This window comes from Topomyia yanbarensis, chromosome 3, assembly GCF_030247195.1.
Source record: "Topomyia yanbarensis strain Yona2022 chromosome 3, ASM3024719v1, whole genome shotgun sequence".
Classification (NCBI taxonomy): Eukaryota; Metazoa; Arthropoda; class Insecta; order Diptera; family Culicidae; genus Topomyia; species Topomyia yanbarensis.
In genome coordinates this window covers 177,451,160-177,476,306 of record NC_080672.1, presented here as the reverse complement: position 1 = coordinate 177,476,306, position 25,147 = coordinate 177,451,160, and the positions used below count along the sequence as shown (strand labels likewise).

Sequence of the window (25,147 nt, the reverse complement as noted above, 5' to 3'; positions counted from 1 at the left end):
AAAAGAAAAATGCTAAGTAGCTTATTATATATCACAATTTTAACATTATTTTCTTTTAATTATTGATATGCATATTAAGTATGCATCGCAAGAATAAATTTTATGCATAGCCATGCATTTCACGATTTTATTATTTTCCGTGCATAAAGCGTTACTAGCGTTACTCTTGGGACTTAACAATTTTTCCTCTTCTTTCGTTTGCTTTGCTGGTAAAGATTCGTCACTGCACTGATGCTTAAAAAAATTGGTTTTTGAAGTGCATTTTTTTCACGTTTGCTCGAGTTGCAGTTTTCCAGTTTCGTTCCGCCGGTATTTGCGGCTAAATTAGGATAAAACGGGTCAAAATAGATCCGAAGTTGCGTGGGATATAGCAGTCATCCGTGTGCGGGAGGTTGAGCCACAGCAAATTAAATCCAATTTGCACTGCAGGTAAATTATACGCATTTAAAACATAAATCTAATACCGGGAAGAATGGATCTGTGGATGTGATAATCCATCATAAAAAGCCCGCTGCTTCTAATACTGATCTTTCTCTTCTATCTACAGGAACCGACTCTGAACTAATTTATTTCAACCGGCCCCAAATCAATAATCGTACAAAGAACCGTATGATGGAACCAGTATACGAAGAACTTGGGCAAGATGTTGGGAATAATTTGAAAGGTAAAAGTTTATCATTTTTTCAAAGGCGACTTAGTTTTGCGGTTTTTAATTTCGTGGATTTATGCGTCCATAGAGTTCTTTACGGATACAGTAAACTCTATTTTCTTGACGTTTATGAGTGTTGTTTACATGAACTTTGTCGATTCGATTCGGTCGCAGTAAATCGCGAAGGATTGAAGTCGATGTAAATAGTACTAGCAAACTATTTTAATTTATGACGTCACTGTAAAGTATTCAATTCATGCACGATGTTATATTTACGTTGGTGATCAATCATTGAATATAATTAAAATATCCCGTTCTCTACGTTGTAGATACCATTCCATGGAACAGTAGATAAAGTTTTGTACAAAACCCAGTGAGGTAACTCCCAACAAAAGTGTTTCCCGATCAGACTCTATATGACAAAATGGAGTGCTTCGATAAAATTGTATTATAGACTCAAGAGATGTTATAATATTTTCAAACAATTTTAGATATTTATCGTGCAATCGATATTAGTGAAATTTTAGGTATCATGACATAAATCACCCACCCATGGGATCCATTCTTATATCGTTATTTATTCATATATTATTTTTCTTTCTTTTATTTACCACGGTTCGATGCGTTAGCCTAACTGAGCCGTGCGAGTTTTTCTGATTTTTACAATATGTAAAAAAGAAAAGTTAATTTTCACTATGCCTGTACATTGGGTCTTGTTTACGCAGCTGCGAGATTTGTTTTTTTGTGCTTACGGGTCGCTGTTGTAGATCGGTTTTCATCGGCATCTGATCAATTTTTGGTGGTGTTGGTAGTTGGTTGGGAAGCATTTGGCATAATTGTTGTAATTTCGCTGTTCGTAACGGTAGTTGGTTTAGTGGTACTGCCCAGTTAAACATATTCCGGAGTCAGAATGGATTCCAACTCAAATGCAACAACCGATTCCGACTTCGGAATTTCGGTTTCGGAATCGATTGTTGAATTTGAGCTGGAATCCATGCTGACTCCATTCAGGATTCCGAATCAAATTCGGAATGGTTTGACCGGGTGAGCCCGATCGTTGTTGAGTTAAGGGGTTACATACCTTTTTTGCGAAAAATGTCAAGCAAGTTCGAATTTAGGTAAAAGCATAAATCAACGATTTCATTACATCAAACTTATAGTATTTTGGCAGAACATTTTTCTGTGAAATAAACAACAAGTTTTTACATTTCTTAGAAAAGAAATGTATAGAATTCGATCAAACTTTCAAGATTTTTTCCGAGGCCCGAAGGGCCGAGTCCTATATACCAATCGACTCAGCTCGACGATTTGGGACAATGTCTGTGTGTGTAACGGACAAACTCTCATTCGTGTTTCTCATGATAGGCCTCATTAAATGAAAGGCAAATCACCCAGACAGAACGATATTAAATAGTTTTTGATTCTGATGTTTAGTTTCCAATATATGAATGTTTGAAGGTGCAAAAATCGCGTTCTTTGCAGTCTTTTGAAATTTTCTGCCGAAATTGACAACGTAACTGAACAATTTATATATTTTTAGAAAGTTTATACGAATACCTTTCGAACTATAGATAGCTATAGACTACGGGTGAATGACCTGATGGTTAAAACCCCAATAAACAAAAAAAAGATAGCTATAGATTGTTGAAATCGGACTATCATCAAAAGAGATATTTAACATTAAATGCGGACAAGATTTTTATCATTTTCCATAGCCAGAAATAAGACCAAAAACATTCAATGTATTATTAGCATCAAAACAAATTATTTTAGGTCAATAGTATCTTCGGAGAATTTAAAGCATACAATATGCCCTTTCTTTTGGCCCCTCCCCAAGGTTTAGGGGTTTGACGGTATTGCAAACATCATCAAGCATCAATTGCTTTAAGATGGGTATTGCATTACGCTTCGATAGTGGTACATCGAGGAGACCGAGAGGGCTTATGCGCCTTTTTTATGTTATATGTTTTTTCATACTCCGCACCAGCGCATACCAACGCTAAACCACTGGTCTATGGGCGGTGGCGTGGCCGACTGGTGGATCGACGTAGATTGACTTTTGCTGTGTGCCGTGTTTGCAAATATTGACGGGGCTCACGGAGGGAGTCATTGTGTGTCCATTTATCGGTCGACTTTGTCATCGTGCATATACTAATTAAATTAATTTAATAATTAAATTAATTTAATAAAGTAGAATAAGTAGAAACCTATTAGTTGTAGCTTTGTGATAATCGTAGTTTTTCGTACTAGTGTACAACTGTTATGTGCTAGTCGTATGTGTATTTATGTATGTATTCGTCTGAGTATTTGTGACAGTTGGGTTAGGGAATGGATGCAGAACTGACGTATATGATAGAATAGTGGCTAATACTTCTGGTGATCAATCTGAGCATTTGGTTCTATTCATTAGGGAAAGTCGGGCTGGATAAATTAGGGTAAAATAAATTTACCGACGCACGTGAGTCATCCATTCCCGGCCAGCATAGCACGATGAAAGTCTAACAGCATGCAACGGTCACGTCCGAAAGTTTTACCAGTCTGGGCTAATGCCTTCAGTTGAACCAATCAAAAAAGTGACGCTCATATTCACTAAACAACACATTCCATGGTGACATGACCTAGAACTCAAGTTTCCCCATAGGGAAACGTACCATAAACTAAAAATTAAGCATCAGATTCACGGTCCGCGCGCGATCAAACAAGAATACACGCTACATCATTATAAAATCAAAATTATACACGCGAAGTCACACACACACGTGACAATCACGTTAATATACAAATGCTTGAGCCCTTCGCGACCATCCCCGGCACCTACACCCGCGATCTCGTAAACATGATAGCATCTCGGTGATAAAGTGAATGTCACAGCTCCTATAAATTTTCAAACGCGGTCTCAAGCGTGAACCTAAAAACTCCCACACTTGCACGATCATGAATCGGTCACTTCCGGATGTTTCTATCCTTGATATCAGCAGACCAGGTGCATGCCTTCAATTGGATCAATTAAAAAAAGAAAGCTCTCATATCCACTGGACACCACGTTACATGGCGACATGACCGAGGACTCTAGTGATATGGGGATAACTTACTCCCTGTCAGTATGTGAATTGTGCACCAAAGATCAACTATCAGAATGAAGGTCCGCGTGACCATCCAAGAACGCACGCGTATATAGGAAATGCCACACGGTTACAAAATCCAGTCTTGTACACGCGAAGTCACATGAACACGAGCACACGTGACAAACACGTTAGCATACGAACGCTTAAGCCCTTCGCGATTAACAACGCACACCTACGTTCGCGATCGCGCAAACTTAGTAACATCCCGATAATAAGGTGAACGTTTTAGCACTCACAAAGTCTCAAACACGAACCTACAAACGTCCGTTTTCGCGCGCTCATGAATCTGTCACGTCCTGAAACCATTACTCTCTGTCCTAAAAACTTAGGTCCACTCTAGTGATATGGAGGATCTCACACTCTTTTAGCTTCTTAGCAGTACACAAAAAATAAAGTATTAGATTCACGGTCCGCGCGCGATTATCCAAGAACACACGCGAATATGCGAAAGGCACACGGTTATAGAATGGAATTCATACACACGAAGTTACATACACGTTAGCACACGCGGCATACAAACGCACACGCGACATACAAACGCACACGCGATCGAATACGTTAACGTACAAATGCTCGAGCTTTTCGCGATGATACACGCGATCGCGAGTCCCTACGCCCGCACATACCTGAACCACTGATAACTGACATACAAGTTAAGTTTTCAACTTGTGTAAGAAATAAAACTGTCGCTTTGAAACAGCGAGTAGCAATTTGCCATTGGTCGGCGCTTCGATCGGCCAGCAATCGCTATACGGAACCTGTGTGCAAACTTGGATACAATGGTGATTCACGCATGCAAACCTGTATGCGATGGTGATTCTCAACGTATTTTCATTTAAATGTTTACACAGGTTTTTCGGGAAAGTTTGTTTTAGCTTATATGTCTGTTCTCTGTGCCTGAACCTTACAATGAATATCACATTCAGAATCACGGCCCGCTACAATTGGCCTAATGCAGTGTTTTAGTGGGCGACATTGTCTGTCTCGTCTGCAAATTGTAGTATGTGATTCTGACGGGGAGCCCTTCCGAGAACCTAGCTCTACAGCTCCAGTAGGACAACTCTCGAAAAAAAAAACGATATGCCCTTTCTTTTGGCATTGTAATTCTACTGATTAAACCTCCTAAGAGTGAGATATTTTCATGAATTTTCTCGGAAGTGATTTTATTGAAATAATGCCTTTAGCAAATTTGTAGCTTTTACTTTTGCGAATAACTTTACTGAAGACATCAAATACATATTTCAAATACTTTAAAAGTTATGACTTGTTGTTTGTGGATTTCCCTTTGTCGCCTATTTATTGTTCAATAATAATCCATTTAAATGAGCCAAATATTATTTCGATAAAGCGAATTTCGCATTTCATTTTTCTATCTACAACCGCTAGAATAACTACCGAACAATTCCAAGTTGTCTAGATGGAACTTGATCACTTATCGGTGCAAAAAATTCATTTGCGCGAACCTTTTGACTTATAACCATCGGATAGATCTGAAACATATCTCGAAAAATGAAAAGCGAAATAAATAACTCTAAGCAGTGGTGTAGCCAAGAGGATGCTTTGGGATTTAACCACACCCCCTTCCCCCCAATACCCAAAAAAATTGGATTGAAGTTAAAAAAAATTTGATGCTGCCTGATTTAATTCAATATTACAATAATTATCTGATCGGTACATTGATAACCTATTGTTTGAAACATCATGAGGACCTTTGAAAAATTGTGGGAATGCGATCCTGATCTGTAACTGATCTATTGGTCTTGATCTCACAGTTGTCTAATAACATCAATATAAAACGCCTGCCTAAAAACATTCCAATAGAAATTCATTCCAGTGTTCTGAAATCAATCATAATCATAATTTCCTATCATATTGAGTTCAGTTTTGAAAGGGTTTACTGCAATATGGATTGGGGTAATTTTTTAATAAGAAGCGAAACTGGGATTGCTTTAATGTCTATGAAACTTAGAACTGTTCATCGAAAAATTGCATAACTTCCAACATTTGCTGAAAATATTTTTATTTTGGGAATGCGTCGATTTGAAACAAAAACGTTATAGAGTTAATAGCTGATAAGATAGAGGTACGGCTACACAACTTAGCGTCGCGTACCTCCAGTGAACCAATTACAAAATACGGAAAAAGGTAAACTTGTTACACCTGATACTACGTGATTCAGGTAGACAGATTCCTACGTGCCAGTTATAAAATCGAATGGCACACCATTGAAGATCTTGTGCTGCACTCAAATTTAGCCTACACTCTTTAATATTTTTAATTATATCACAACCCGTCGTATGAATAGTAGGCGCTGTTCAGGCAGCAACGAATACTTGCTCCATAAAGACTGAGTCTGGTTCCTCTAAACCAACACACAGTACTGCCAGCAAACAAACAGATGACAAACAAGACCCGTAAGACCAACGGACAAACAAAAACATACAATAGTGTCCCCAAAACATCATCAGCGATGACGAGTATGGTAGGTGAATAGAAAGCGGACTTACTGACCCTCAAGTAGCAGATGGCGAATCGGCAAATGGATTCTCTAAGAGAAAGAATATCTTCACTCGTAATAACAAATTCAGTAAGCAGTACTGTAAATACAGAAAAGACTCACAGCTCTATTGAGCGAGCGAACAGAACTGTGTCAAATAAACAAATATTAATGAACCTGATTTGATAGACATGAAAAGCATCGAAAAATTGCATTACTTCCAACATTTGCTGAAAATATTTTTATTTTGGGAATGCGTCGATTTGAGACGAAAACGTTATAGAATTAATAACGAGAAAACCACCTTCCAAAAGTGGGGGAATTTATGAATAATGGCATTTTCCGTTCCACAAATTTAGTATCTTCGATGATTTTACAAACGTTATATATATATATATATATATATATATATATATATATATATATATATATATATATATATATATATATATATATATATATATATATATATATATATATATATATATATATATATATATATATATATATATATATATATATATATATATATATATATATATATATATATATATATATATATATATATATATATATAATTTTGTCTTTTTTCGGAACGCTGCTAATTCGAATGGTAATTGGTATTGATAATCATATGCAAAATATGACCTTTTTCCGATAGCTCTAGTTCACTCACAAGAGTATTCAAGTTTGTATGAGAAAATATATGAAAACTAGGCAATTGAAACAATAAATTCAGTACATAATGCCAGTATCATCTTGTGCATCCCAAAATCGGTAGATATATAGCTTAAGGTGTAAGGATCAACATTGCCGAAGACTGCAAATTGATCCGGTTTTGCAGTATAAAGATACTCTCATATAAAATTATATGTTGCCTTTCTTTCTCGCACATGCTTAGAAAAGGAAATTTCAAAAAAAATTGGTTGGTCTTCAAAGTTAAATAATTTTTTAGGGGAACCTCCAATCAATATGCGATCTTCAACAAAGCTATTCGCTATAAAATAAACTACGCGACCGTAAGCTTTAAGGTACGTAGAGTTATTATGGAATTTTTTATTGGAATTTAAGTTTTTATTTCCGAGTTTCCATATATATTACTATAGAAACATGAAACCTCTTGTGGGTGGACTAGAGCTATCGGAAAAAGGTCATATTTTGCATATGGTTATCATTACCAATTACCATTCGAATTAGCAGTGTTCCGTAAGAAAGTCAAAATTGTTGCCAGTCTAAATGTATATACATGTGTGTGTAACGTTTTTGAGTATGTACAAGAAAAATGCTTGGTGGTATGCTATCGATAAATCGATAAATTAGGTTTTTAGGGAAAGTTTCCATTTACATATCATTCGTTACTAACGTCTATTGCTAATGTTATTTGTAGGCTGACTTTTTTTGGAAACACAGCGGTCGTAGCAATGGAGAACACACAGGATACATTCAAAATTGGGTTCGAAATCAACAGAACAATGCTCCTAAAACTGTTCGACGTAAGCGACAGGCAGCTCCAGAATTGAATGAAGATGAATTGCAAGCAATTGATGAACTATCCGCATTCGACAGTGAAAGAGATTACCAGAATGTCTCCCATCTGATGTCCAAAACATTACCCTATCGCCAAATGCTACGTCAGCGGAAAATTGCTCCTTCGATGTTATGTATGGAATTCTCACACCTGCTGAGGCATGGTATCATAATGGTAATACTCACCATTACTTTGCAAGAGCATTTTATGGACCCCTTTCGTTACGCAGAGTTTTCCTTATTATATTATTGATTGCTTTTTTTCAGATCGATGATGAGTTTGATCGAATGTATCCAAACAGAAACGCTATTGGAACAATTTCTTCAATTTCGTCGTTCTGCATGATGCTCGATCATTCTTACAATGAGATAGCTTGTCGTAAGTACAATTAAATGCTAACTAGACTTGACTGATAAAAAATTAGCGTCACCTAAATAATTATCATTTAAATGTTGTTAATTGCGTGATGCTAAGTCCAGCTTGTTAAATTAATTTTATAATTAATGTATAATTAATTGCTATATTTTTTTAATTAATTGAATTCAAATATCTTTAGTCAACATACAAAAAAAATATTGTGCAATCGCTCATAACAAAACATTATTTAAATACAGCTGCGATTCATTCGCTACGCTATGGGCTCGACTAAGTTATCTAACTTGGTTTGTTAGTTGGATCGACAGATAAATGGCCTGCGTTAAGCCAAACCGAGCTAAGCGCCATAATTTCGTGTATTTTTCGTACCAAAATTAATTTTTCGATAACTTATCATTTACATAGAAAGTTAAAGAACACTGGCTTGCTTTCGTTTGCTATTTGGGTTCCCAAAACATAACAGATATTAGAGTTCCTGGTGCTACATTGGATGCTGGAGCGATTTTCGATAAAGTACCTCAAAATGGCGCTTGGTCCTCTTTGGCTTAACACAGGCCAAATGTTAAAAGGCAAAATGGCTATGGCTGTAGTTGCAGTGTAGAATACATTTTTACCTTTAAATATTTAATATTATTTGATCGTCAGAATTAGAAATTTGATAGTTGCTAAGTTGCTTACAACTTACAAACATCATTTATAACATTTATAACTTACAAACATCATTTATAATATGTGTGAAATGACATTAAGTCATCCCTAAACACAGAAAATATGTAGTAATACATGTAGTAATAATAATAAAACACAATAGACACTGTTCCAACAATTAACATTTTCTTATTTCCAACAGCCTCGATTCAAGCATTGCTGAAGGTGATGTCCGAACTAACATCGCAAGGCAATATTCGCAAAGCGGACCCATCAGGATTACCACCTCTCGAAGAATTCGCTTCAGTATTTGTTAGATGGCTGCAACCGGGAACCGACATCGATCATTTCCTTGAACATGTCCCAGGGGAGCCACCGTATATCCTATGTTCAACAATGGCCTTCGCCGAAAATAAGTATTATATTGTTGTTTTGAGGACGGCTTTTGATTGTGGATTTATGTTCGTTGAGGCTTTAGATTTACTTATTAAGGCATATAAAGTTTTCAATTTCGAAGTACCAGGAAAGGCTAAGAAAGTTTTGGAGTTTTTTGACCTAATCTATGGATTGCACTCAAATAGTAGACTTAGCAGTGTAAATAATCTTTTTGCAAAAATTAAGTCAGCTACTAACATGTAAAATTAGATTTAGGTGATCCCATAATGATCAGGTCTTAGAAACCTTAGAATATTCGTCGCATATTTGAAAGATTTTTAGTGTCACCACTTAGCTCCTATGATCTGGAACTAAAACATGTAAGAACAAATGATAAACTACTGCTACTGTAGGTATTCTATGGGAATCCCCATACATGTGAAAGTTGTGCGTGGATACTATAAAATCTTATAAAATCCTTGTAATAAACATTAAAATCGAATATGTATGATAGGCGATTTTGTTAAATGCTCTATCAATTTCATTCAAATGTTTCGCTTAGTATGTAACTATACCGTTAATGCATATAGTAAATTATCAGTACAATTATAGACGACAATTAGAATGAAATTGAGAGAATATTTGATAAAATTGTTTTACTCTTTTTATTTCATTTCAATTCACAGGATAAAATGTATAGAAAACAAAAAATGCATTAAAAAACTAATCTACCGTTGGTTAATCCTATTTTATGCATTGTTAGAATAAAATATCAATAAGCATTCCGAGAATAAAAATACATTATGCTATGATAGCATATTACCCAGTTTATGCATCCCGATGGGTGAATAGACCGAATATGGTTTTTGCCTAAAGTTTATGCTATTTAGTATTTTTCTTTTTCTCCGTGTACCTGGTATCCCTCAATGTGGTAAAGCTAAGGTGGGGAGCAAGTCTCCCTTTGATAGTGTACGTAAGCCTAATAAATAAATAATCAGCAAGTTAAAATGTGTGACGTAGAAATGAATGTTGGTCCAAGGGATGTAATACGAAATTAAAAAAAAATTATTTTGTTTATCGGTAAATAGTGCAATTTAAAATATTTTTTTTAGAAACTATAAAACTAATTGATTCTCTGATAGATATGGGATATAATCAACTAATTGTTGAATAATATTATTATGTTTTAGGGCCGATTTCTTCACCCTCGCTTAACTTTTAAACCAGGTTCACCAGTACCTTTAAACCTGGCTTAAACATTAAGCGAGGGTGAAGAAATCAACCCTTAGTTAAAAATCGATTTTTCTAACTTTATAAGACTTGTGAATATTTCGGCTAGAGTTTCTATATGGTTTTGATAAAAATGTTGTGTACGTTAGATTTTTTTATTGTTAGTTAATAATGTGAATCAGCTTTCGAGATTTTTTTCGTATCACTGCACTACGTTCATCGATACCTTTATTGCTATCGCCAACTGCATTGCGTCGATTTCGGTTTAAATTTTTGTATTTATGCATTTTTTGTTCCTGAATCGTTTTTTGTAGATGCCTGATTCGTATATTTATCCGTTTTTTTGTGTATTCATTAATGACACGCTCAGGCACATCAGGAAATTCTTTTCGTAGTTTCCGAATTGTGCGTTCCCGGACATTTTTCGGGTTCCTGAAGCCTGGCTCGTTTAAACCCTCACCGGTATCATGCATCCAAGTGAAACAAGAGTCCATGCGATCAGCAACTTCCACCCAATCGCTCGAAGGTTGCATTAATCCACCGTAAGACAAATCTTCAACGTAGTTTTCCTTGTTAAATCCATCTTCGATATCCTCCAATGAACGCGTATAATCTCCCATATTTGGAAACTCTTTCACCATCGTACGAGCCATGTATCCAAAAGCATATTGCATGCCATCCAATTCTTCTAGGGAACGATTTTTCGGTGTATACTCCCAAGATTCAACATCATCTTCATCGCTAAACATATCTTCGGACACGGTACTTGAATCAGTAGTCATTTTTTTTCGTCTGAACATTTTAGTAATCAAATAATCTTCCTCCACAAATATATTGTCCGTATTTTGATTCCTTTTCAACTGAGCGGTTAAATTTTTACCAAGTATAACTAAACGAAGCCGATCTAATGCTTGAAGAGGTGAAGGATGATCGTGTGTCCCACCGTTTAATCTTAATATAGCGAAGAGGTTTTCAATGAAATCTTGGTTTAATTTGAAAGTCATTAAAAATGAAATATCGTATGCTTTGTGCATAAGGATGAATAGTTGTTTAATGGATATAATCGAAACCAATACAGCCTTTTGGAATATCTACAAATAAATAGTTACGAAACATGACTCATGACCATGTATGAATTAGTCTTTTTATTTGAAAGTACCTGAAGATGGGATGCTGCAGGTAACGAGTGTTTACTCAAGGTTCTTATGTTTGTCATCATGATGGCCATATTGTCCAGAACTTTATTTTGGATGGTTAAATTTTGGCCGTAACATTTTTTCGTGGGTACTGATTGATATATTTGGTGGGAGTTCATTACATCAAACCATGAGTTAACATCTTCGATGATTTCAACCAGTAAAATCGCTTCCTCGTATTCGCCAAAATGTCGTCGAAGATTAATTGCCGTCGAATGACTTAATAATTCAGCAGCTAGCCGTACATTTTGTCTTTCCGCACCAGTGACAGAAACGTGTTTCACTGTCAGTTTGAACAATGAGTTATATTCAATCATCTTTGATTCGCATACTTGTGGATCAAACGGCATTTTTAGAGTAGAACCTTTCTTAATTAATAATACAAGAAACTTCTTGGTTATCAGCTTCCCTAAAAAGTATACATATATTTTAAAATGTTGCAAACGAATATTTTTAATATTATGCACGACACCAACCCTTATAATAGAAACCGTGATCCAGTAGCCAATTTCTGATTAACTTTAGAATGTGTGGAGCGTCCGGAAAGAAAAACACATTTTCATTTGTAACTGGATGTTTCATTGCGGTTAATTCCTTTGTGTAATCAACACCAACTTCTTTCCAAATTGCCATATTACCTCCACCACAATCATGTACATTGGCGACAACTGTGAACCCAATTGCATACAATCGAGAAATCAGATCATCCAGAATTACTTTAGACATCTGTCGATCAAAATCAGCAAAAATAGGTTGCTTCCATTTGGCGAACAGTCCACGAGCGGATACAACTTGTAACTCTTTGTGCGGCCCGAGTATGTCGTCGTTCCTTTTATCATGCTCAACAGTTGCATTCACTGACATTTCATCAAATCCTAGAACAACTACTCGCTCACGTTGCGACATGTGTTTTCCGGCGATTCCAAGCAAAGTTAAAACATCGGTTAGAACACCGCGGCGCATATTTACACACGATGCCCATTCACGAAGGCTTCGTAGACACGGTAAGGGAATTTTGAAATCTTTGCGAACAATTTCATAACCAGGTTGGCTGTGATATCTGAAATAATAAAAAACGTAGTAAATCATTGTATTACTATTTCATTTCATAATTTCTAGAACGTCATTTTACCTCAAAGAGAATGCCATAGCGATCTCCTCTGAAGTCCAAACTACCTTCTTCTTCACGCCTAAGATCAAGTCGACTTGATTTGGAGTAAAAATCTGACGAAAAGCAGAGCGCACACGATCCTGAACGAATTTTTCCGAAACAGTTCCGACATCCTTACAGGACTTTCGAAGAAGTTCAACGTTTTCAGTGAGTTCAAGTATTTGCTTCTCACTCTTGATTGCCTGGATACTTATTTGTTTTTGTAGAGACCGGATTACTGTATCTTTAGCCCGTAACTAAAAATGTAAATATTAGAGAAACCGCTATTCAATTAATCAGTTGGATTCTACCTGTGATCTCAGCCGTCGGATTACTCGTTGATGTTCGCTTACCACTGAACGCAACTCTGCGATCGTACGCCACTTTGGTAATTTCCTCCGCTCGGCATTTGTGCGACTGATTGCGTTCGATGCTGCAGGTACAAAGGGCTCAATAGCAGTGTTTGGGTCTAGTCGTTCATGTTGTACTTCAGATTCAATAATCTGCACGGCATTACAAAGCGCTTCTAATCCATTTTCAAACCCTTCGTAAGATTGTTTAAAGAGGGAACCTGATGCAATATTTATATTTCCGTTATCTGCCTCTGTCGCAGAAATGCCATCGATGCAAACTAAATGTTCCACTTTGCTGGTATTATCATCACTGCTCAGTAGTGTACTGTGCAACACAGGAACGAAGATTTCATCTGCGCGCTCATTTGAGTTGTTAGCTTTCTGTGCACTGATTGCAGATTCGTCGTTTCCCAATTGGTTTTGGAGCAATTCTGAAACACGTTTTTCCATCGCTGCAGCAATTCCAACGAGTGCCGGACTTCTCTTTGTCGTATCATGGTAATCCAACAGCTCCGCAACCAAAGCACACTGTTCTTTCCGAGCGACTCGTTTTGACCGTGCAGATGCATTTTCTGGAAGAGGTGTACGTAACAACGGCACGGCTGGAAAAATTTTTCGAACATATTTGATACTAGTAAGAATATGAAATTATACAGCTTACCTTCTTTCGAGAGAGTAGCTCGCGAGTTTTGTAAATATCGGTTTTCGTAATCAGCTGCACTAAAATGTAGCGAGCAAACGTATATGCCGGTGGTATTTGTAGGAAGTCCGCAAAATTTCAACCACCTCTGGCGAATGGAGTTGGTTTGTGGCAATGCATGCAGTGTAATTCGCTTACCGGTTGTTTTAATTTTATATGTGGTGATTCCACATGTTTTAATAGCACACTTCGGCATTTTACATCGAGTTTATACGATAATTTAAACAGAAAATGTAATCGAAATGAAATGATTACCAACGATTCACTACTATGGAAAATGTGTAAACAACTAGTTCTACGTCACCATGTTTCACTTCCCCTGTGCGATAATGTATACATAGAGAGTTTTCACGAACATTTTGAAAATATCGCTTTTTTCACATACACCATCAAAAGTTTTGCCTCGGGATTGCCACACCTTTATAGAATACATTGGGTATCCCTGGCTGGGTGCCGTCCCTGTCAAAAAAATGCGGACGAACATGGTCAGGCGATTTAAACAGTTTGACGTTTAACTCAACTCGCCTGTGCTAATTCCCACATTACCTTTTAAACGGAATGCGGAATCAAATCTTACTCGAATGCTCGATTTTAGCAGTGCTCGATCTACTCGATTAGCCCGATTGACTTTATGACGTTTAATTTTCGCCTGCGCCAAGTATGTGGTAGTATTCGTACAGTGTGGGCTCTGTTTCGGCCATTTTGTTCGCAACGCAAAAAGTGTTGTGCTTCGTTTGCCTCCGCGTCGTTTTGAATAAAGCAGTAAGTTTTTTAATATTAATATATATTTTTATGATTTTTTATGCACATTTTGTATTTTTTCAGCACCTTATAGAAGCAGAAAAATTCGTCGAAAGTACGACCACCTCAGCTGGCCGGATTGACGGGGATTCGGAAGTATCGGACCAGGATCCAGGTAAAATTTTCAATGAAAAATGACTATAGTTTCGCCAGAGTAAAGTAGGTAACATTCAATTCTGTGTCAATGTAGAGTTTCTCCATTCCTTGGAATATTGCATGCCCATATACATTTCACAACCCTTCTAACGTGTTGAGCTACGCCGCCGGCTCGCAGTTGCTCTTTCGGGGGAATCTTTTTCAACTAGAACATAAACCAGCATTGGTCGGCAATAAGAGACATTCCTGATCCCAGATAATGTTCTTCATGGGGTAATGTGCTGCATATAATTGTCAGTTAGTGAGATGTCAGATAATTAGCATTTTGTCTACAATATGTATTGGAATTTGTTGGAATTTAATTTGAAACACTACATGAAATGCTTTTTAATGGATTTTCATGTGAAATTCAAAGGGAAATCATTTCCATATTACAACCACCTGCTAATAAGATGGTAGTTATTATAAAGTCTACCAGATTCTATATGTTGTTGAGTTGATTTTTATACTGTATTTCATTAGGTCTTACTTGAAAGCGTTAATGACAATCAGTAAAATTTCACGTAACATTCATTTGGTAAACAAGTAATTATTATTTAAGTATTTGGTGGCATCTTCAATCCTCAAAATCAAGGGTTTCTTGATAAAGTATACATAATTGGATGATTCAAAAGGAATAATATGATATGTTTAAATAGAATAGTAGTGTATGTCCATTGATTAGAAACATTTTATTTTGTATTTCTTATAACCTTAAGTTAATCAGTTACACTAAATTACTATATTCCGGCTCAAAAATTGCTGTTACTTCGTCTACGGACAGCTTTGTACCATTTTATACTAACGCCATTAGACGCACTAACATCTAACGGTATTTGAAGGCAATAGAAGAGAAGAAATTTCGACGACAAATCATTTCCAGGATTATTTAGCACAGGCGAGTTGAGGGAAAACAGTATCGTTAACGACCTATTTTTGCAAATCATGCATCACTTGCCGAACTAAACAAGTATATACTTGTCCCAGCTAATCCGAGTCATTGCTGTTGGCTGGACATGATATTCGGCCAGTGAGTACACTTCTTCACCACTGGGCTTGGATTAAGGCGCTCCTTGTAGTATTGGAACAACGAACGTCGACCGATTATGACACTCGACGGAAGTACTTTTTCGAAGTCCTTTTCGTCCAAGGTTTGAGGGTTTCTCATCTCAGCGTCATCATCTACTTCTTCATTCTACAAGAAAAAAGGAAAATTTTGTCTTCATAAAATACTTGATATAAAACTAGCTTACGCTTACGATTATGTGATTATTTTCCACTCTACATTTCACGTAGTTTTTATATGGCTGTCATATAATCTGCATCTAATACATAATCCAGTATAATTTATGTGTTTTCTCAAATAACATTCAAAGGATTTTCAGATTACAATCACCTGCTAATAAGATGGTAGTTAGTGTCAAGTCTGTTAGATGTTATATGCTGTGGACTTGATATTTATAGGGTAATTCGTTAGAAGTTATTTTATGAACAGTCTAGTGATCAATGGAAGTTCACATAACATTTACCTGCCAGGAAAATAATTATTGCTTTAGTATTTGGCAATGTCTATAATTCGCGATACCATTTTTTTAAAAGATTTTTAGATAAAATTTACCTATGAAATATATAAAAGGAAAAATGTGATATGTTTTGAATAGACTATATGTTTACTTTGTACTCCTTATCGTTTTTAATCCAAAATTATTTCTTCCTCTTAATTATATATTCTTATTAAAATCAGTAGAACACAATCTTCAGTACCCGAGACAATTTAAATGAATGTTTAAAATAGATTAATAACTAGTAACTTTTAGTCGTTATCGTCATAATCGAAAAAATAGTATAAGTTCCTAAATTAAATTTTGTACATGTTTTTAACATCTATCATTATTGCATGTACTTCACTGGTTTTCGAAAAAAATCTGTAGTTTGTTTTCTATTTATTTATAAATTTAGCTCGTCACATCATCACATGTAAATATGTACTGCGCATTCCAAGTCGCTGGATACGATTTCCAGCCAATAATTTGAGTAGACATGAAATAGACCAACAGGATTTCAATCGAAGCACGGCTTGTTGTGACGTAGAAACGAACGTTCGAGAGGCTTTATTCATAGCGTTAACATCCAATTCTTACTTCTATAAAAAGCAAAAGATTACGCCTTAGAATTTTAAAATGTAACATTGAAAGAACTTACGTGATGCGGATAGATATATCAAGTGATAGTAGAAATAATCAACGAATTGTACTAACGCCAGCTTAGCTTTTTCCACCAATCATCATCAAATCAAACGAGTTGTCCTATGCATCTTCCTACTGTTGCGTGCCTATCTGCTCAAGATATTTATCCATTGCTTGTTTCGATGTACCTGATTTTGTATTAATCCGGGATGATCTAACGGCAACGTCTTTCTATTATGCTTCAGCCGCTTGCTCCAGGATTGTTTCTTACATGCCCGTTCAAGTTGTACTACACCAAACCATTTTGAAGTCCCTTCGTATTTCAGCAACCTGGAAGCGTACATTACAGGTGTAATTGTTCACATTTTCAAATGGAAAGTATTGATTCGGTTTGTAAATAGCGAAAAGAAAACGTAAACACATAGTAGATACTCCAGAGTCCATAGTAAAAAGGGCACATTCTACCATATCTAGACAAACATGTCAAATGGTCCTAAGTGCAAATGAGATCGTCTATTTACTTTCTCATCTGATTATTACGCCGTTATCTGTTTTATCGTTAATTCCACTATTGTTTCAGTATATATCTGAATACTTCGATGTCGAGTAGCAGTTGAAAATCGAAATAGTGAACTAGCGTCTTTCATTTTTCTCCTATTTTCGGAGTGCGTGGCCAAAGCGCAACTAGTACACATTATAAGCATGATAATGCTCTTAAATGTAGACAAGATGTGCATTAGACCGCATTTACGTTACGTATTCGGAAAGTAGAAGAAAAAACGAAATGCAGAAGTTCGCTGTATTGATTTTCAAGTACAATCAAAATATTATGCTATATAAGAGTTAAGGAGCAAACGTACTTGTGACTGAGTTAAGAAAAAGCAAACAAGGAGACTCTCAGTTGCCCTTATGACCTTTTCACAGATTTCCTGAGCGTTTTTTCAAAACGTCATATCTGCAATGAGTTACTCTCTTTGTTTACTTTGTCTTCTGTTAATAATTCGGTCACTATAACATTTATCTCTCAACTCTTTGCATAATATGCTAGTTTAAACCACCGTCTTTCGATCTGTACTGTAAAATAAGTGAAAAGTGTTATAGTGACGCCGTAAAAATCGACAGAGAAAGTAAGCAAAGAGAGTAACTCATTGCAGATATGACGTTTTGAAAAAACGCTCAAGATTTTTGTTTTCAATATTGAAAATCTCATTGCTTTTGTCGATTAAGAACCCATTTCTTCATCCTCGCTTAACATTTAAAGCAAGTTTATCGGTGCGTTAAACCTGGTTTTAAAGTTATACGAGAGTGAAGAAATCGACCCCAAAAGTACCGGGAGAAGCTGTAAGTAGCAAACAGTGAGCAATTTGTCCGTGTATTCTCTTCTCTTTTTTTTTGTAGCAAACCGTAGTGAAAATGAGCAACCCAATCTAGTCATTCGAAAATCGATTCGGAATCCTGAATGGGTTCCATACCAAATGCAACAATTGATTGAGCCGGAATTGGTTTTAGCATTTGAACTGGAATTCATTCAGGACTTTGAACCGGTTCCGGAATAGGTAAGACCGGGAAGTTTTATTTGCTCCGGTGCAACTGGAAGAACGAAGTGTGTACCAGAATAAATCCAATGAATACTTTTATCCACAGGCTAATTATTCTTGGTGAGATATTATCATCCAAAGATATCTTGTGTTTTCCTGTCAGTTTGCTGAAGTTGGTAGAAGTTGAAATTCTGCAACTTTTTTGTGAAATCATCCATTAATAATTTTGCTCTTGCTAATAAATTACCTGAATCAATTATCCGGAAGCGCTCTGGCCACGTCGCTTAATTTCTTTCAGTTCCGACGGAATGCTCTGATACGACAAATCCTCGAATTAATCGTTAATCTTCTCGCAGTTATGACTGTTTGGTCAACGTACGTTTTTCAATATTCTACAGTACTTGCTGTTGTGTGCTTTACGCCATCTTGAGTTTTAAATTTTTCACATCGGAAATTCACGTAGGTTGTTTGACTTTTGCAAAAATCACATAAATTGTACATGTTGACCTAATTGATTTCAGATGATATTCACTTGAAATTCGTCGTTGCCATATGAAACATTGAGATTGGCATCGAAAATCAATCTACAGGACTTTTCACGTAATTTGAACGTTATGATTTTTTTGAGTGTAGGTATAATTACACACCGAGGAAAAATAACTATTGAAATCTATAAGAATCGCTTATGACTTTGCGCCACAAGTATCTCATGAAAATTATAAGTTTGTCTTATGGTTTAACGAGGAAAATGGCCATCAAATCACTTACGGATTTCATAAGAAATACTTATGAAATTCCTTGGACATTCTTATGACCTTTATACGAATATGATTATATTAATCATCGCATTAAAATATAAATTTGAAAGAGAATTATTATGAGATTCGTGTATGTGATATATGCACCTGATAGGAAAAATAAATAAGAAAACATTTTTTATTCATTTCTACACATGAATTTTCTTGAATTAGATGAAAATAAACATAACCACACTTATATTTAGAAGGCTCCAGTTAAAAAATCACTTGTTATGATGCTAGATGTTTCCTCGAAATTGGCTAAACACCTACGGTTGAAACTTCTGCTATTTCACTACATTGAGATGCTGCAAAATAATAACATAAATAATTGAAACAATAATCAATAAACAAAAAATAACTTACATTTATTTGCTACTAATTGGAAGCAGAGCACCAGACTAAAACTAAACCCAACAATGTTGTCACTTGTCTGGCCTTATGGCATTTTCACAATAACATTTTTATAATAATCTTAAGACACGTGTATGAATTCTATAAGGCGAACTTATGAAATTCATATACATGCTTATGTAATGCATAAGCGTGTAATGGAATCAAAATTGTACTGGTTCATAAGTCGAGACTTATGAAATTCTTAAGTACTTTTTCCTCGGTGCAGGTAGTGGAAGTCTACGATTGGCAAACAGATTCTATTTTATAATCAAAGTAGAGAATCCAGAGACTATATTGAAAAGGGCATATGCGGGCACAAAAATCTAGAACATATATTAAGAAGCTCACATTTAATTTTTGTAAAAGACAAAAGCTTATATATTTTTATTGATTAGCAGTATTCAAACTTTTGATGCTGATTGCGTATGGCGAATCTGTAATTCTAAACCAGATCAAGGAAAAACACATTCACTGCCGTTTTCGTACCTTTTACCGATCCAAGTTGAAAATAAAAAAAAAACCATATCGAAAATTTTACTAATAAAGCGATTTATCTAAAGGCCAATTTCTTCACTTGGATGAAAAGCGGTTTTCGAAAGAAATTGGCCGTAAACGTATTTGGTTAATCAGTTTCTATGGAGAGGTGACATCATTAAAACAATCTTCAAATGTTCAATAGCTATCACAGAATGCAAAAATTACAATTTAAATACACCATACATCCTGGTGCAGGTTTTTGTGTAATCACCAATTAATTGCCAATAATTTTCTACTGTTAGTAAAATACCCACATTCATTATCCGATAGCGCCTTGCTAACAATTCTCGGTAATAGTGGTTCTATTGTGGACAAGGTTTTTCCGGAATGCTCTTGCTGGACAATACCGTCGACTTGTAGATGTGAATGCGTGTGCAACATACTTCCTTAAAAAAAGAATAAGTACATTAATAAACGAATGTGTGAAATATTCTACAATGCTTGCGCTCTTATGCTGTACGCCATCTTGAAATTTGAATTTTTCACATCGGAAATTCAGGTACCTTTTCTGACTTTTGCAAAAATCACATAAATTGTACGTGTTGATCTAATTGATTTAAGGGGATTTTCACTTAATAGTCATCGATGTCATATGAATCATTGAGGTTGACGCTTAAAATCAATCTACAGGATTTTTCACGTAATTTGAATGTGAGGTATTTTTTGAGTGTACAATGGGGCCAATCTGGCCACAAAATTAGATTTCACTTAATTCTTTTGACTTTCGGTGTAGTATAACAACTGAACAGTATTTTTTGTGAGGTATACAAGTAGAAGCAATATGCGCATTCAAACGAAATAAAATAGTATCAATTTTCAAAATAGGATTACAATTAATCTGGTAAAACCTTCTTTAAAAAATTTCTCAATATTTACATTTTGCAGATAGGACCTTTTTAAATGTTTGGCTAGAATTATCAATCAAACCCAGGGATGCCAAGTGCTTTTCCAAAAAATCTGTAATATTTTTTTAAAAAGTCTGGAATTGTCTGGATGACCCAAATTCTTTAGGAAAAGGTGCATTCCTCACCGATGGCTAATTTGTTACGTTTTACTAATGAAACATGTTTGTATATTAGTAAATATATCGGCTTACTAAAAATTTGGTGATTGCGCTGCTAATCTGGAAATGTCCAATGCTTGATTTTCAGCATAGATCACATTGATTAAATTTGAATCTCAGAGTTTCCAGAATATTGGACTGCTGGAACTTCAAGATGATATAATTCGGCAAAAAATTTGTTGACTTTCACGAAAAAACGGTGGTATGTTGTGTTTCCAGCTTTCTCAAAAAGTGGTTTATGAAACTTATTTTGTTATTTTTCAAATTGTCTGGATAAATCTGGACAAATTCCCTAAAATCTGGATCAAACATAAATCTTTATGTCTGGACGAGGCTTGAAAATCTTGATGAATCCAGATAAATCTGGAAGCTTGGCACCCCTGATCAAACCTCACATCTTATTCATTGCCTACAACTAAAATATTCTCTAATTACGGTTTTATTTGAAGTGGGAAATAAGTTTACGGTTTTGTTGGACGAGTTATGATTGTTGGTTTAGTTAATCCCTAGATATTCGGTGGAGATAACGGTGCTGAATTTTTTCCACAGAATTTACTCCTGTAAGTAAAAGCTTTGATTATCAAAACAATGCAACGATACAATCTGCTAAAACAAGTCCCTATAAATTAAATTCAGAGCTTCCAACAGGAGGTTCAAGAACATAAAATATATGTTCAAAATTTTCTGTATTACCGAAGGACGATTGTAATGTAATCAATCCAAATTTTTTGACGAGATGGACCTTGAGTAATTGAATACGTTGCGAATGTCAACTCTCCTAATAGAACTTTTACATTAAAATTTGTTATATCACATACATAGAGTCTGCACTAAAAATTCGAAATTGGAACAATAAACGTGAGTGGTTACTAATAAAAACCAGGATGCTTCACATAAAAGCACCAGGGTTGAGCATCGTTAATGTTTAGTAGCACTTGATATATAATTGTTTCCTGCAATTTACGTCCAGCAGGTAGTCTACGAATGTACAACTTTCTACTGTCCCATGGATATGGATAAAAGTACATCTACGAAAATCCAGAATGTTTGATTATTTAGGATTAATTGGTCGACTTTTAAACATTGTGTTAAGCTGAGAACGCGCGCGGTTTGGCGCACCCAAGATAATCTTATGCCGTTTTCGGGGGAGTTGCTTATCTCTTCTTACGGCCATTACATCATATAATGGGTATACTCAATATGAATAACTTTGAATATGATATGACACCCAATTATTTGACAACCATAAAATTTTGTGACTTATAAATGTCATAACATAATATTCTGTATTGAATAACATATCACGTTGGTGATAGGGCAGTTTAAATACGACCAAATTCCCTTAATAAGGTACGGTAATTGCCTAGTTTGGAGACTAGTGAAACAGGTTCATTTTTGATGCGGTTTTTTGTCAAATTGACGTATTTTGGTATAAATAAACCGAATATGCATAACATAGTGTTCTGCTTAGTGATGTTATGCAGCAAAACCACTAGTTCGGTGTGGCCTGGCCGCATGGCCAAGGCCAAGGATCCGAGGCGGTGCAATGCCGCTGAGTATCTGCCAGATGAGCTGAAGGCAAACTCACATTCGGATGTGCAAGGAAACCTGCGATAGACTCATTTGGTCGGTTTACTCAAACATAGGGCCTATGGCTAGTTCTAAGCCAACTTAGTGGCAGTGAAATCGGGCGCCCGTATAAGAGCGATGTGGCTTAATAAACAAAATACTACGGCCTAATGTGCCTACGCTTCTTCGCTTATGTGTGCTGTCCGACTTCGCTGCCGCCCAATCGACTTGCTACTACTCATAGCATAGGATGTTTGAGTAAACTGGGTAAACGAGTGAATCACTAGTTTGTTTGCACTTCCGACGGCGGATTTGACTACTCGTACGGTGCATCCACCGCGGATTTGCCGCGCTTCGGATCCCTGTTCTCGGCAAAGCGCATCTCACTGTCGTTGCTGCATAACATCCATGACAGATCACTGTCCTTGTTACTAGCGTTATAAGGCACTACCAAATACATATTTGTATTTAGTGCAACTTTTTCTCCAGTTAAATCACCTTTAATGAAACATTTTCAATTTCTGCTTCGAGATTCAGTCTTCATGCCAAGATACACCAATTTAGCCAAAAACCTCATTCAAAACAGATCTCTTTCACAAAAGACTCTTGTCTCAACTAGACAATTACCTAAGCTACTGCACAAATAACAATACAAGACTTCTATGAAACCTTTTTTTCTTCTTGTTTATTTGACACGGCTCAATGCGTCAGCATAACTGAGCCGTGGGTCTTTTATTATTCTTACAATATGGAAGAATTAAAATTAACCTTCATGTGTGCATCGCGTCTTGTTGACGCAGCTGGTTGCTGCATGTTGCGATCCTCTTAATTGGTGGTGAAACATCAGGTGCGTTATCTGCCGCACTTTGGGGGTCATTCTGTCCGTCTTCTCTCGCATTTTCGTTCACGTCCATGTCGTCATTCATGATGTTCACTGGCAGATGTTTTTGTTTGTTTCTTGTTCTTATGGGTCGCTGTTGTAAATTCTTCTTCATCGGTATTTGATTCTTTATTGGTTGTGTTGGTTGTTGATTTGGAGGTATTTGGTGTAATTGTTGTTACTTCGTTGTTGGTAATGGTAGATGGTTTAGTGGTACTGGGTTCGATCGTTGATGAGCTGGTGTTTGTTACTGCCTGGTCTGCAGTAGTTGGCTTAACGACCGGTTGTAGTTTAGTAACGACGGTTGTATATCGGCTGTGGTCGTAACAGGTGGAAGTTCCTTAGTAGCCACTGCGCAAGGTTTTCCGTGGTGTAGCGGGCGATCACAGTATTGGCACGTAGGAGTCTTCTACGTGACCAGTGTTAGTTGAGAATATGTAACACCTTGGTCTTTAAGTTTGTTTAGGTTTTCTGCTTGGGAGTGTCAAGTAGGAGGGAATAGATTTTGTCGGACGCATACTCACCACATGAACGCGGTTGCGAAGTCCTGGGAAGAAGTTACTCTTTAACACACTTCAACACCTCTCCGTATTTTTACATGAGTTGTTTGATAGCAGCGGAACTAGTACGTGGTGCCAAGTCGTGTAGTTTTATTTTAATACTGTAATGTATCTATCAATCAATCTATATATAAAAGTCAATGTTTGTATGTATATGATTTATGGAATCCAAACGGCTGAGCCGATTGCCATAAAAATTAATACATAGTAGGCATTTGTGATGGGGCGTGTTTGTTTACAATTGGTTGGGGATTGTCCGCTTTCCAGATGGCGCTTCGGAAGAAATTGTGTTTTCCTTCTATTCGGTTGAAAGTCGCAGCAACGCGCGATGGGTATCAACTAGTTATCTATATATGTTGGGATGCTGTATAAAATGTCATTACATTCGACAACGTGTTTCAAGTTTTTCTGCGAAGCAAATGATTCTGCTTGACTAATGTTTTTGAATATAATCAGTACCGCATGACTTAAATGGTGGAATTGAACAGCATTAACTTCTGCTACGTTGAGCTTCCCATTCACCTTCAACATTTACTCCACTTCACGAATGGATCATCTTATCGGACATTTCGAGAAGTCAACAGCAACACAATTTGTCCGCAACGGGGTATAAACTTGCATTGCATTGTAACTCATTGTTTGTTCACATTTCACACACTGGATGGAAAGAATTAATTTTTGCTTTTGCAAGTGTACAAAGCAGGGCACCTGTAAGTTTTATTACTTGCCTTGCTACACGGCTACTGGCACCAGTGCTAGTGCCAGTAGCCGTGTTAGTTCTCTCTGCAATCAGATGATGATACTGTGCGCAAGGTAACATCATGCGGTACGGAGGTTGACTTCTAATAGAATAATTTGC

At 36.2% G+C, this 25,147-nt stretch overlaps 1 protein-coding gene and 1 long non-coding RNA gene across 2 annotated transcripts in view; both read left to right on the top strand.

Moving 5' to 3' along the window:
* Positions 1-36: 36 nt before the first annotated feature.
* Positions 37-9,699, top strand: LOC131687414 (uncharacterized). Its single transcript, XM_058971495.1, has 4 exons — positions 37-229; positions 7,659-7,973; positions 8,066-8,177; positions 9,025-9,699. Exons 1-4 carry the CDS (start codon positions 113-115, stop codon positions 9,459-9,461), a joined length of 981 nt encoding a protein of 326 aa, XP_058827478.1. The 5' UTR covers positions 37-112; the 3' UTR covers positions 9,462-9,699.
* Positions 9,700-14,451: 4,752 nt separating this feature from the next.
* Positions 14,452-25,147, top strand: part of LOC131692099 (uncharacterized) — a 31,658-nt gene continuing 20,962 nt past the window's right edge. The window contains exon 1 of the long non-coding RNA XR_009305914.1: positions 14,452-14,742. This is a non-coding gene — a long non-coding RNA (uncharacterized LOC131692099). The remainder of the gene's footprint in view (positions 14,743-25,147) is intronic.